General features: G+C 35.1%; 1 protein-coding gene across 3 annotated transcripts in view; it reads right to left on the bottom strand.

Annotated features, from left to right (window-relative positions):
- Nucleotides 1-164: 164 nt before the first annotated feature.
- SMC4 (structural maintenance of chromosomes 4) overlaps nt 165-14,079 on the bottom strand; it is a 35,251-nt gene continuing 21,336 nt past the window's right edge. For all 3 annotated transcript variants that reach the window (XM_081235874.1, XM_081235875.1, XM_081235876.1), the window contains exons 14-24: nt 12,119-12,344; nt 11,954-12,033; nt 10,941-11,093; nt 9,456-9,582; nt 5,450-5,639; nt 3,974-4,118; nt 3,529-3,702; nt 2,909-3,091; nt 2,543-2,775; nt 1,827-2,010; nt 165-1,350 (exon numbers count right to left, since the gene is read on the bottom strand). In XM_081235874.1, coding sequence (XP_081092000.1) covers nt 1,198-1,350; nt 1,827-2,010; nt 2,543-2,775; nt 2,909-3,091; nt 3,529-3,702; nt 3,974-4,118; nt 5,450-5,639; nt 9,456-9,582; nt 10,941-11,093; nt 11,954-12,033; nt 12,119-12,344 — 1,848 coding nt within the window. In that variant the 3' untranslated portion in view covers nt 165-1,197. The remainder of the gene's footprint in view (nt 1,351-1,826; nt 2,011-2,542; nt 2,776-2,908; nt 3,092-3,528; nt 3,703-3,973; nt 4,119-5,449; nt 5,640-9,455; nt 9,583-10,940; nt 11,094-11,953; nt 12,034-12,118; nt 12,345-14,079) is intronic.

The raw sequence follows: 14,079 nt of genomic DNA, 5'->3' as shown, positions 1-14,079 counted from the left end.
TTTTTAAAAAAGTACTAAGCTTTACTCCATTGGTTATTAAAATATAAAAATATTAAATTCCATTCACCTCTGTTCTCACCAATGAAAAAGCCCTTGATTATGATGACACTTTTTTCTAGTTACTTTTCCCTTGTATAATCTTGATTTAAAACAAATGACCATACTTGAATTATAGATCTTGCTTTATTTAAGTCCATGCCAATGTATTTACACTTTAGTGGTTATATTATGATACAGACTGTCTTTGTTGGGTTTTAGTACCTAAACAATACTGCACTGAACATGGTAATTTTTAATTTTAATTCCTCAGGATCAATATTCTAGAAACTGAATAGCTAGGGCAGACTTTGATTCAATACCAAAATTTCTTCTGAAAACCAAGTGGTTGCTGGCTTACTTCCAGTAGCATTATAATATTCTTGGGCTAATACAGTGTAACACAACAACAAAAAACCCGACAACTTGATGGGCAAACAGCACTCCATCTTAATTGCCATTTATACTAAGGAAATTAGTCCTTATACACTTTATTCTTTTTCTGAAGTGGGTATTTTTCCTTTTCAACTAATAAGATATCCAAGTTATTTCAGACATATTTGCTGACCCTTTTTGCAAGTGTTTTAAACAGTCAAGCATATCAAATTTTAGAAAAGAATACAATATTTAAATTCTCATCCTTTTATAATTCAGAATGACGGTTTAAAAAAAATGTTCCTAGTATTTGGGTAATAAATAGTGACTCTCTAAATTACTAAGTGGAATACCTTAAAAATTTTACTATAGTAGCAGTTGATAGGCTTCTCCAGCGTAGGTCAAAGGTCCACAACAGTATGCTGTGTCTTGGTAACATGATCTAGTTTAGAACTGTACTGTTCACTTTTAACTCTGCAGGTAGCAGTTTGGGGCTAAGGGTAAGTCACCTGACCCCCCCCCCACCAGGCATCTTATTTTCTCCACAGTCTGCTGCTTACAAAGTTGTCAGTTTCTTACAATCTCCTAGAAGCAGGTATAGAGAATATTTTATTAGACTTGTAACATGTCTCTTAAGTAACAGCATAAAATAGAAACTAGTGATATGATCCAGTTTAAGAATATGTATTTTATATAATTTATAACCCTTTACAAATAGGAAGTCAGTAAATACAGTCCGCTGAATCTGTGGTGATTCAATCTGAGAAACCTTCAGTATAAACAAGTTTAGCAAAGTCCTTTAGATGCAATTTCTTTTGGGTTTACTGCAACACTTTTTGTTATATTGTATGTCTTGTAAATTCCAATAAGTCTATCTGAAATCTCAAACATATTATTTCGAAGAGAAATTATTATGAACTGGGCATTTTTTGTTTGTTCCTAAAGAGAAAGAAGGAATAAATTAGAAAAATTATACATATATTGTAAACATAAATCATATAATAAACATCTCAGCTTTACTTCCCTGAAATATTTCTTGACAGTAAATTCAACATGACATTGATAATTAACATGAAGAATGACAACACGGATAATTCATGAAACAGTATTTGCGTTTGAGAAGAATTTGGGTATTTGGAAGGATGGTTGCCTAGAATTCTTCTAGTAGAAAAAAGATACAGAAAAAAAATTTCTAGCTGTGTTTCTGCTACTAATTTACATTATCCATTTATATTTCACTTTTCCAAAATGGAACTATTTGGCTTAAATAAAGGATGTGGTCTCCTTTAATACCATGGGATGTGGAATTAGAGAACAGGGAAAAAGTTCAAAAGAAATAAGTCAAAGAATTTCATCTGTAATGTTTAAGGAACCCATAAAATTTTCAGAATGAAAAGCTCTAAATGATTACTTACATATATATAAAATGCAACAATGGAAACATTTTTGAAATCAAGGGCTGCATCAATCTCATCCATGAAGTACAGGGGAGTGGGTTTGTAGTGGTGAAGAGCAAATACTAAAGCCAGTGAACTAAGTGTCTTCTCTCCTCCTGAAAGGTTGAAGATCTTCTTCCAACTTTTCTTAGGTGGTCGGACACTGAAATAATTAAGAAAATCTCATTAGTCAAATTAGTTGTAAAGCTAAATTAAGACTTCGTGATTTGTTTCCCATAACTGGCTTCTACCACCTTCCTTGGGAATCTCTAATTTCCTTTTCACAAATATAAACTTTTGAGGGGTTCTTTTATAAACATGTTATTGGAAGATGAACACATAGGAACACCTGACAAAAATTTAAGATTTAAACAGCAAGCCAATAAGTAATTCTTGGTATTTTCCCTCTGTTTCCAATGCACTTTTTGCTTTGCAATTTTAAAATCCATATGTTAGATTGAAATGGCTCAAAAATTAAAAGATGAACTAGACAAATACTCTGTAAAATCAAGTATTTACTGTTTGCCTAGAATTTATGCTGTAAACTAATATCTAGGCAAACTAGTATTTATGAAATAAAACAAGTTGTACATCTAACCTTCACATCCCACCCCTAAAAAAATACTGAGTTTGGAGAATAGGTAGAGAGAGATAACAGAAGAATCCGAAACTCAGTATACAGCATAATTACAAACCTGAACATGATTCCTTCAGAGAAAGGATCCAAGCTGTCTACAAGCTCCAGCTCAGCATCACCTCCCAAAGTAAGCATCTGGTAATTTTCCTTTAATTTATTTGTTATTATATAAAAACCTGCCATGAATTCATTAAGCCTTTGTTTCCGAAGATCTTCATATGCCTGTCTAAAATTATCTCTTTCATGAGTAATTTTGTCCAATTCTGCTACCCGTTGTAAATACAATTCTTCCTATGAAAAGAATGAGAAAAACACCAGTTATACATTTGAGATGAGAAATAACACTGCTAATTATATAAAATAAAGGCCACAATTTAGGCTAAGGTCTAGAGACCTTCCTGACTATTACACAGTTTATTTGTACCTTCTTTTTATACTCTGCAATGGCACCAAGGTTTGGTTTCATTTCATGACACTGGGCTTCCAAAAGTGCAATTTGATTTGTTATAGAATCTGGGTTCTTGATTGCTTCAAGATCTTCTGTGCTTAGAAGTGGAATCTCTTCAACAGGATTATCTTCTATGGGATGCAATGATATTTTTGAAATCTAAAAGTTTAAGTTAGATCAGTGTTAGAAAAGGCATAGTATTATAATTCATTGTTAAACCTCACAAATTAATATGACAAACTGCCTATCAAAACGACGTATACTAAGGAGTGGTAACTAATTTGTGTATCAACTGTGTTTCAAAGGACTTCAAGAAAAATAGTTGTAGTGTTCCAGGTGTTCATGTAGCCATTTGTTAAATCTCCGTTATCAGCCCTGGGGTGAAAATGTTGACTAATTCTGACAATTACGCATATTTTTCTGTATATAATAACTCCTATATACTGTTCATTTTGTCCCCTATAAACCTGAGAAGTGATTATACACCATGAAATTAAGAATCACAACATACCTCAAAAACACAAAAACAAAAACCCTAACCTTTTTTCATAAAGGATATCTTAAAGTTACATTTAACTATCCATAACAATTCTCACCTCTTTTTGCCAGTATTTTATTTTAGAATTATGTTCACCAATATGACCATCTACTTGTTCAAGTTTTAACTTAATACTAAGTGCATCTTTTTGAAGAGCATGTTCATTTTCCTGAATTACTTTTAGTTCTTGAAGTAGGTTACGATGTTCTTTCTGGATCTCTGGTAAGGACTCCTAAAAACCAAGAAGAAATGCTACAGATATGATCTTCTCAAACAGAACAGAGATTTTCACATTACAAAGATGAAGAAGCGAGCAATCTCTCCCCACGCCCCTTCCATTTTAAATGAAATGTTTTTATTTACAGAAAAGTTACAATACAGTACTCATTTTTGTTGTACAGATGAAAGTTAATACAACTTATTGAGTGCTTACTAGGCAAGGTATTGATATCTATAAATCCTAATTGCTTGAAATACCATCCTCTCCCCTCTCCATGTCTTACCTCTGCAGCATTTGTATTCTTTACGACCTCTGCTGCTTTGTCTTCAAGACTTTTTAGCTCTGCTGTTAAGTCATCTACTTCTTTCTCAGTATCTTTTATTTCTTTCTCTGTGCGAAAGACAGAGTCTTGTGCTTTTTTAAGATTTCTAAACAAGCAAAATCATATATTAAAAATGTGGTAATGTGTGATTTGTTATTTTGCTTCTGAAAACCTACCAAAGAACTTCTCATGACATTAATGTAACATTTTTTTCTATCACAGATTTTAAAATTTATGATTTACTAAAATCCTTGAATTGGTTTTTTGTTTATACATACACTTGTGGGATATTGTATATTTTATTAAACTCTCAGTATAAATTAATAAAACTTTATATAGGCTTTTAGACTTAGACTATGAAGCAAAATTGTTCATTGGATTATTATATTCTTATCATTTTCTTGTCAGATTGGAGATTCTTAAATCTTTACACCCATGAAGCTATACCATCAAGTAAATAAATACGCCCTGGTTCAAGTCAGGGCAAACAAGTGTTTTTGGCAGGGTGGAGCAGGGAGGAAACTGGACACATGACAACACACACACACACACACACACGACTATTTTTTCCCTTAATAAAGTTACTTCTATTTTGACTGATAACTGTGTTTAGGCAAAACATATGGCTTATTAGCACCTTATCTTTGAACAAAAGACATTGTAATAACGGAATAACCAGATAATCAAATGTGACTAATGTTATAATTTTAAGACAAAAGAAACAGCTGTTTACATTTCAACATTTGTATACATACTTAGCTTTAATTATTTTAGAAATACTTTAATACTCTGAAAATTAATTTAAAAAAGGATCTATGTTATGAACGTATTAAAAACTTTTTGTGACAATGGAATAATCTAGTTAATTAAAAATTTAAGTTATTAAAACAATTTTGCTAAGAAATCTCAACCTTCTTATTCTCCTAAAACCTAGATCTATTTCAATGAATCACTCTCTACTCCTTTAAGCCAGAGAAATGAAACTCTGACTTCTATGTCCTCACAACTTGGGAATTATATAACCACATTTTGCCAAAGCATACCCGTTTTATTTTTTTGCAGTACGCGGGCCTCTCACTGTTGTGGCCTCTCCCGTTGCGGAGCACAGGCTCCGGACGCGCAGGCTCAGTGGCCATGGCTCACGGGCCCAGCCGCTCTGCGGCATGTGGGATCTTCCCGGACCAGGGCACGAACCCGTGTCCCCTGCATTGGCAGGCGGACTCTCAACCACTGCACCACCAGGGAAGCCCCCGTTTATGTTTTTAAAAACTAGTCATATGATGTTTATTATAGGTGTCCACCTATTACACTCCTATTAGGTAACAACATGTCAGAAGGGCTTAATAAGTAACAGTAACAGAAACATTTAATGGACATTAAGTTTAAATATTAATGGGATGTAGGGAAGAGGAAGACAGGGTAGTATGCATACTCTACCTGTCAGCAGTCTTGATTGCTACTTGGGCTTTAGTAATAGCAGAAGCACATTCATCTAATTGTTTGTTTATTTTATCAAGCTTGTCTTGTTGGGCCTTGAGTTTATGGTTATTGATTTCTACGATAATATTGTGTAACCTTTTAACCTCAGCTTCCACTTTACCAGCTCTCTCAGCCACATTGTTATACTCTGGAAAAAAAAAAAGTGAAATTAATTTGTGTTTCTACGCTAATGAGCATCACTTGTTAGATGTAAATCTCTTCAGTCAATATGACAACCTGATGCATGCCCAAGAAATTTTAGACATTTAAGGAAAAGTACCTCAAAAAAAAAAAAAAAAAAAAAACACCCCAGACACAAAACCAGAATGCCCTATGTCAAAACAAATGGTGTTATATAACAACACATGGTTAAATTCTCTGGCTCAGCTGTGAACATAACCCACTTAACTCTTACTGGCTTCGTGCCCTGAAGCTCTTTTCAAAAGTTTTCAGGGTACTTTGACTATTGGTCTCATGACTTTTACTCTTAGATAGACTATGTGCCTGACTACTGCCCGGGGTTTGTGGTTGTTTTATTCTGCTAACCTCGAGTTCTCCTCCATATGTTATAACAAAAAAAGTGGGGGGGATAGGATGAAGTGGCACTCTTCTCTGTGGCCCAGAAAGTTGTGACACTTCCTAGAGTCCCTTGTACCTAGGGTTCAGACATAATTAAGTCCATTCAATCAAAAAAAAATTCACACAATTTGGATAGCAAAACTGATGAATTGAGCATGTTTCTGCTGGCAGTCATGGAAAAGTCTGAATTTTCTTGGTGGTGTTAGAGGCTCTGGCGTCCCGTCAAAAGCTTTGTGAATATTGACAGGCAATGGCATTAACTTTGACGGTGTAGATTATAGTAGGTACAATGTGCTTCTGTTGTTGGAAGTTGTAGTGTCATCTTCCCAATTTGGTATTTATTTATTTATTTGGCTGTGCCAGGTCTTTAGTTACGGTATGCTAACTCTTAGTTGCGGCACGTGGGATCTAGTTCCCTGACCAGGGATCGAACCCAGGCCCCCTGCACTGGGAGCGTGGAGTCTTAGCCACTGGACCACCAGGGAAGTCCCTCATCTTCCCAATTTGAGAGATGACTTTCCAGTTGTAGAAGAGGCAGTATAGTTCCTTTCATGGTTCTACAGAGTAGCTCTGGAAATTATTCTTGATGTTCAACCTAGAATTTCTTAAGCCATCACAGCGATTCTGTAAATAATCTTTTACTCTGTTAAACACACACACACACACACACACATGCACACAAAGCATATCTGTACTAACCAGAGTGGATTCTGTTCTCCATATTTGAATCCTAATCACTATACAATATAGGAAGGATGAAAGGTGGCAAAAAGGTAAGGAGCCCAAGCTTTCAATATCTATGTCTAGAAAAGTAAGCAAAAACAGAGCCAACTTATGGAAAGAGACTCCCATAAAGCCCCTATGGGAGGTGTGTATCAATACATTTAGCATAGGGGAAAGGAGGTAGGATGTGCTAAGAGGAAAAGATGAGATAAAGACTTAACTGTTGTTCCTCTAGATTGTCTCTTCTCTCCTGTTAGGTAGATTGGAATTTCAATATTCTCCAAATCTCACAACTTAGTATTCATCTTTTTGTCCTACATTATCAGAGAATTCTTTAGTCTGATCTTTCAAACTCATCTAGTGAGTTTAACTCCAACCTCTATTCCTTGTATTTCTGAGATCACCACTTGGCGTTTTAAAAAAACAAAGCAAAACAAAACCCTGTCCTTTTTTGGTCTTCTGAATCCCCTTTTCCCTCTAAGGATACTAAGATAATATATTTATTGAAGGAATTGTTTTGCTCAAAGTGGCGATGTTCTCTGTAGTTTAAGTTCCATTAGGCTGTCTGTATGCTTAGCTCCCTTGTGGGGTAGAGTACCAGCTGCTGTGGGGTCTGGCATCATGACTTATACTGAGGGATGGGCCAGGTATGGAACTGGGAAGGGTTCCACCCTACAGAACATCTTCTTCCTTATTTTCAAGTACCTAACATGCATTAAAAATTCTTTTCCCTATCTATAGTAGCATGTCTATTAGAAGTAGGAGGGGAAAACTAACATCAGATAGTCTATAATTTTGAAGTCACTATTTTATACCATCTTGCTCCCCTTACTCTATTCTCTACACAACAGCCAGAGATTTTTAAAATCTAAATTAATGTAAAATGAAATATTTAATCTTAAAGATATGCTTGCAGAAATGGGCTTCCATATTAGATATTAACAGAGTCTACTAATAATAGCCAGTGTTTCCATGAGAAGAAATATATATGGGGCTCCTAATAAAGTCAAGGATTCCCTTTCAAACAAGAATACAGATTCCTGTAGTCTCTCTGTGAAAGTGCTGCTATAAATGACAAAGATACACATTTTTTGTTTTAATTGACCATTAGGTTCCATCAAAGCAATCACAACAAATATTGTAGGTGTTCTGGGAAAGGAGGGGTAGGGTGAAGTCCCTGTGTTTCCAAGGACAAAATATATACCCAAAATAAATGCAAGGGAAAAAAAGTCCTGTCAGATTATATCACTTCCCTGTATATGACTTTCCAATGGCTTTTAATTTCACATGGAGGCAGGGCTTATAAGGCTCTACATTATCTGGATTCTTCCATCATTTAAGTCTAGCCACTCTGGCTTCCTAGTGTTCCTAGAAACTTCTGGCATACTCCTTCCTGCCCCAGGGCCTCTACTTACTCTACATTCTTCCTGAAATGCTCTTCTCCCAAATGTCCACATGTCCACTCATACTTCCACTGGGTCTCTGCTCAAGTATCTCTAGTAGTGGCCTGTCTAACCACTGTGTCTATCTGAATCCCCATCCCATCCTGTTTTCCTGGTTTTACTTTTATCACCTAGCACTACCTGATACAGTATGCAATGTATTTGTTTATTATCTTCCCCATCTCTTAAGTGTGAGTTCCTTGAAAAGAGGGCCTTTATTTTGTTCACTGCTTGACCAACAGCACCTAAAACAAAGCTTGGCCAGTAGCAGATGCTATCTGAGTGAATGCCTCAATATTAAAAACGTAGATAAATATGACCACAAAAATAAAAAAACTAATACAGCTATATATTAATATTCAGTGTGCCCAGTGGACATCTGTCTGCTTACAATCTTTTTACCTCTTTTTCTTTTGGAAGAAAACTCGACCTCATTTTTTGAACATTTGGATAATTGCTCCAATTCCACTTCATCTAGTTCTTTTGGATGAACAATAAGTATCTGCCTTCCTTTGCTCATGAACCAGACTGTAACAAGGGTCTTTCTTGAGGACATGATGAAGGCTCACTGTGTTTGCTGGTGTCCCTAAGATACTGTGTAACTCACCATTACCTCCTCATGCAATAAGATGCACATCTACCTATGTTTAATTGAAGCCAACATGGAAATAGAAGCATGGGCTGCTCAAGTGCATGATCAGAGGATTTTAATGTCAAAGTCAATTCTGACTATGAGCCTATGAACTAATTCCCTTTCTTGCTGAAAGATTCTGGTAGAACACTTATATGTTTATATACAAGAAGAAAAAGTTCTGGAAGGAAAAATGTGTTTTCTCTAAGCTCTCAAGCAAATAAAATAACTACTATCTTGAAGGGTCCTTAGGAAGACTGGGCCAAAGTATACAAAATATAAAATTAAAAGCATGGGTATCAGAATCAGACTGCCTTGTTCCTGAATTCCTATACCACCACCATATGCTATGTGACCTTGGCAAATTATATAAACCATTCTGTGCCTCAGTTTTCTTATCTGTCAAATGAAGTACTTAATAACCTTCTGAGAAATAAAAACAGAAACCATAAAACAGAGTGGTCACTTGTCTATAATATATGAAATCTGCTACTTTTTATTCTACAAACTGCTATCTTAAACATGCCAAATATTACAAACCTGTTTTTGAATACACAGGGGGGAAAAAAGTGTATATCCTTAAACATACCTGTCTTGAAAGCAGTAACATTTTCTTCTAGCAATTTCTGCTTTTTTTGGTCAGGGGCTGTAGCAAGTACATTAGCTTCAAGTTCCTTAACTTGGACATTCAAATATTCTTCTTGCTCTGATAAACGCTACAGAAATGTTTTAACATTCAAAACTGTTAGTATTTTAAACTTACTAACAATAACATTTGCTTTAAACATTCCGAATTTTAAAAAAAAGGTACTTAAAATCTTTAAGAAAGAGACAAAAACTAACAAGAAAGGGCAGAAAACATGAACAATTAATATAAAAATCGAAAATGGCCAAAAAAATGCATGAAATGTATACACTCATTATGAAGATAAATTAAAATGCTATTTTTTAGTATTTACATCAGAGTAGCAAACTTACAACAAACTGAAGAGTACCTAGTGTTCAAAGACTTGGAAAAATTATTTGCATATGCTACTATGAGTAAATGAATTAGAACTGTCTTTTTGAGAACAATTTGGCATTATGCAACAAACACCTAAAACACTGTACACATACTGGGTAATAATTATAGTTTTAGAACTCTAACCTAAGGAAATAATTGGATGAGTGTATTAAGGTCTGCCTAACAAGGATATTTAAAACACAGCAGTGTACATAGTCAACACAGAAAAATATTTATCAAATTGTGATATGAACAAAATACACCAATACAATTGCACATAAAGTAAATGTACATTGGCTTGGAAAGAAAACTGTAATTAATAAGTGAAGAAAAGTTAATAAGATTCATTAAAAATCCATATGCAAATTTAATATGTATATCAATATCTACCATATAGATAAACACGTACATGCAAACTAGACACACTAAAAAGTTGAAGGACATACATAAAAATTTAAGGTGATAATCTTTTGGGTATTTTCTAAAAACTGTTTTCTGATTTTGTTTTTTAAAAGAGACTGTGGGGCTTCCCTGGTGGCGCAGTGGTTGAGAGTCCGCCTGCCGATGCAGGGGACACGGATTCGTGCCCCGGTCCAGGAGGATCCCACATGCCACGGAGCAGCAGGGCCCGTGAGCCATGACTGCTAAGCCTGCGCACCTGGAGCGTGTGCTCTGCAGTGGGAGAGGCCACAACAGTGAGAGGCCCGCGTACCACACACACACAAAAAAATAAATAAAAGAGACTGTGGGCATGTATTGCTTTTTTGTAATTAAGAAAACATTCCACTTTGAGAAGAGAATGAAATAAAGGGTCACATAGTTGCTAAGGGAAGACATATTTCTATGGAGTACAAATGGAAACCAGAAATAGCTGTGGTTGGAGCAAACACTGTGACAGGGCGTTCATCCATTAGTACTCAGGGAAATAAAATCAACAGATGCACCTTACACCTAGAGACCCAGCCTCCTCCACGCCCCTTATATTTTAAAATTATAAGCAAACAGCAAAATGTTTCTGCCAAATTGCTGTTGAATTCCAATAGTTTCAGCTAATATTGATTAAAAAAGTACCTGGATGCTTGCAGTAAACTTTTCTAGTGTATTCCTCATTTCTCGTTCACTATGCTTTAACTTAACTACTACTTCTTCCAGTTGTACTTTCTGTTCCTGAATTTGCACTGCTTTTTGAGAGTCTCTCTGCAACTGTGATTCCATTTTATTTACCTACAAAGAAGAATACCAGTGAAATAAGTTTATTCTAAGAGTCATTTCAGATTAACAGCAACTTATGAATGAAGAAAACCCAAATTTCTGATCTTAAAGACTAGAAACAAACCAAACAACCCAGTTCTAATTCCAAAACCTAAAGCTTAGGAGATGGTCAACTAATTTCTGCATCATAGAATCAGATGAAGAGACAATTTTAAGCGTTGTATAGTCAATTACTATTACAATGAAGGTATACTACGCAAATATTTAAGTGGAAAAATATAAACTATTTCAAAATATGAAAAAAAATCAAGCCACAGCTCTTCAGAAAAAGCTAGGTATCCAGGACATCCAAGTACATATTTTTAAGGAAGAAAAAAGTATAGTGTTCTGAGGGTGATAATGGAACACAGCAGTATTTCCTGAGCATTTTGACATTCTCTTATACTTCTGGACATATAAAATATTTTGAAATAAAATTTGGAAACATGTATCAGAAGTCTTTGCTATATTTACAACTTAAAGAATTATGTCGAAATAGAAAAGATAATTATATAATACATCAGTAACCATGTGAAGAAACAAATTAAATGTCAAACAGTAAGTAAATGGTTAAATTATGATATGATCCAAATGTCATAACAGAGAAAGATATATATGTTGAGCATATATTTTTAAATTAACGTACTTTCAGAACTTTAACAGGTTTCATATAAAATCCCACAGCTTATATACTAGTCATTTAGAGAAAATTCAATCTGTTAATTGAAAATTTGATTACAGTACATTTAAAATAGCAGAATTTTACAGTATGTTACATATCAGTAAAACTGCTTTAACAAAAATGTCTTGACTATAATTTTGTACATGCTGACCTCTTCTTCTGAGATTTCAACAACAACTGATGAACCCATCCTTCCTTTCATTACTTTGCTTCCACCACCAGTCATTGTACCTGGAGAACAGAGGAGAGAAGTCAGACTTAGATGTCTCCCCCAACAAGATTAAAGAAACTCAATGGCAGAGAAAAAAAACGTTACCTGACTGTTCTATGATTTGCCCCTGTAATGTTACCACTCTCCATCTTCTATCTTTTTGATATGCTACTCTAGTGGCTTGATCTAAGTTGTCAGCTACTAAGGTATCCCGTAAGGCAAAGTAAAAAGCTTGGCGAATTTCCTCATCTTTTACTTTTACTAAATCAAATAATCGAGGAGTATTTTCAGGAGTTTGAATTTTGGTCATTTTCTTTGCCCACACTGCCATCTAAACATAAAAAAGAAAAATAATATATATAAAAAGATATCGTTTCTGTTAGGTATCATTTATAGAAGTAATACACATGTATTAAACATAAGGACATGTATACAAAGTTCTGAGTATCTACATAATTGAGTATTACTTTACTGTTATTTTAAAAAAGAAGTTATTGTAAAACTATCTCTATTCACAGATGACATGATCTTATACGTATTAAAATCCCGAGGAATCCATACATTAAAAAACTATTAGAACTAACATGAATTCAGCAAAGTTGCAGAATACAAGATCAATATGCAGAAATTAATTGTATTTCTATACACTAGCAATGAATAATCTGAAAATGAGATTAAGCAAATTCCATTTACAATATACTAAAAACAAAACAAAAACCCCAGGACACTCTTATAAGAACAAAATGAGGGGCTTCCCTGGTGGCGCAGTGGTCGAGAGTCCACCTGCTGATGCAGGGGACGCGGGTTTGTGCCCAGTCTGGGAAGATACCACATGCCGCGGAGCGGCTAGGCCCGTGGGCCATGGCCGCTGAGCCTGCGCGTCTGGAGCCTGTGCTCCGCAGTGGGAGGGGCCACAGCAGTGAGAGGCCCGCGTACCGCAAAATAAATAAATAAATAATGAATTAAAGAACTAAATGAAAGGACTCCTGATTTTAAAGCTTACTACAAAGCTATAGTAATCAAGACAGTGTGGTATCAGTGTAAGGACAGACATATAGATAAATGAAGAGTCCAGAAATAAACCCTTACGTTTATGATTGATTTTTGATGAGGGTGCCAAGAAACTTCAACAGGGAAAGAATACAAATGGTGCTGGAGCAACCCGATATCCAAAAGAGTAGAGTTGGACCCCTACTTTACACTGTATTATAAAATTAACTTAATATGGATTAAAAAACTAAATTTAAAACCTAAAGCTGTAAAACTCTTAGAAAACAGAGGTAAATCACCCTGCCATTGGATTACACGGTAGTTTCTTAGATATGACACCCAAAATACAAGGAACTAAAAATAAACTGGACTTCTATCTAAATTTTTTGCTTCAGAGGACACCATCAAGAATGTGAAAAGACAGCCCACAGAATGGGAAAAAACATTTGCAAATTACGTACCTGACAAGAGACTTGTATCCAGAATATATAAAGAATTCTTACAACTCAACAGTAAGACAAACCAATTAACAAATAGGCAAAGAATGTGAACAGATTTTTCTCCAAAGATAAACAAATGGCCAATAAATAAGCACATGAAAAGATGTCGTACAAAAACCTGTGTACATGAATGTTCATGGCAGCATTAACCATAATAGCCAAAACATGGAAACAACCCAAATGTCCATCAATTGATGAATAAACAAACTGTGCTACATCATATAATGGAATATCATTTGGCAGTAAAAAGGAATGAAGTGCTGATACACATATATGAGCCCCACCCCCTGCAAAGAGAAAAGAGGGAACTTATTTATTTATTTATTTTTGGCCACACCACGCGGCGTGCAGGATCTTAGTTCCCTGACCAGGGATTGAACATGAACCCCACAGAGGAAGTGTGGAGTCTTAACCACTGGACCGCCAGGGAAGTCTCAACATGGATGACCTTTGAAAAGTAACTTAAAGAAGCCATACACAAAAGGCTACATATTATATGATTTCATTTATACAAAATGTTCAGAATATGTAAATCTAGAGGCAAAAAGTAGATTAAAGGTTGCAGGGGGATAGAGG

Source organism: Mesoplodon bidens, assembly GCF_964165515.1.
Source record: "Mesoplodon bidens genome assembly, chromosome: 5".
NCBI lineage: Eukaryota > Metazoa > Chordata > Mammalia > Artiodactyla > Ziphiidae > Mesoplodon > Mesoplodon bidens.
Note: the sequence above shows the minus strand (reverse complement) of the source record. Positions and strands in the feature narration are given on the sequence as shown.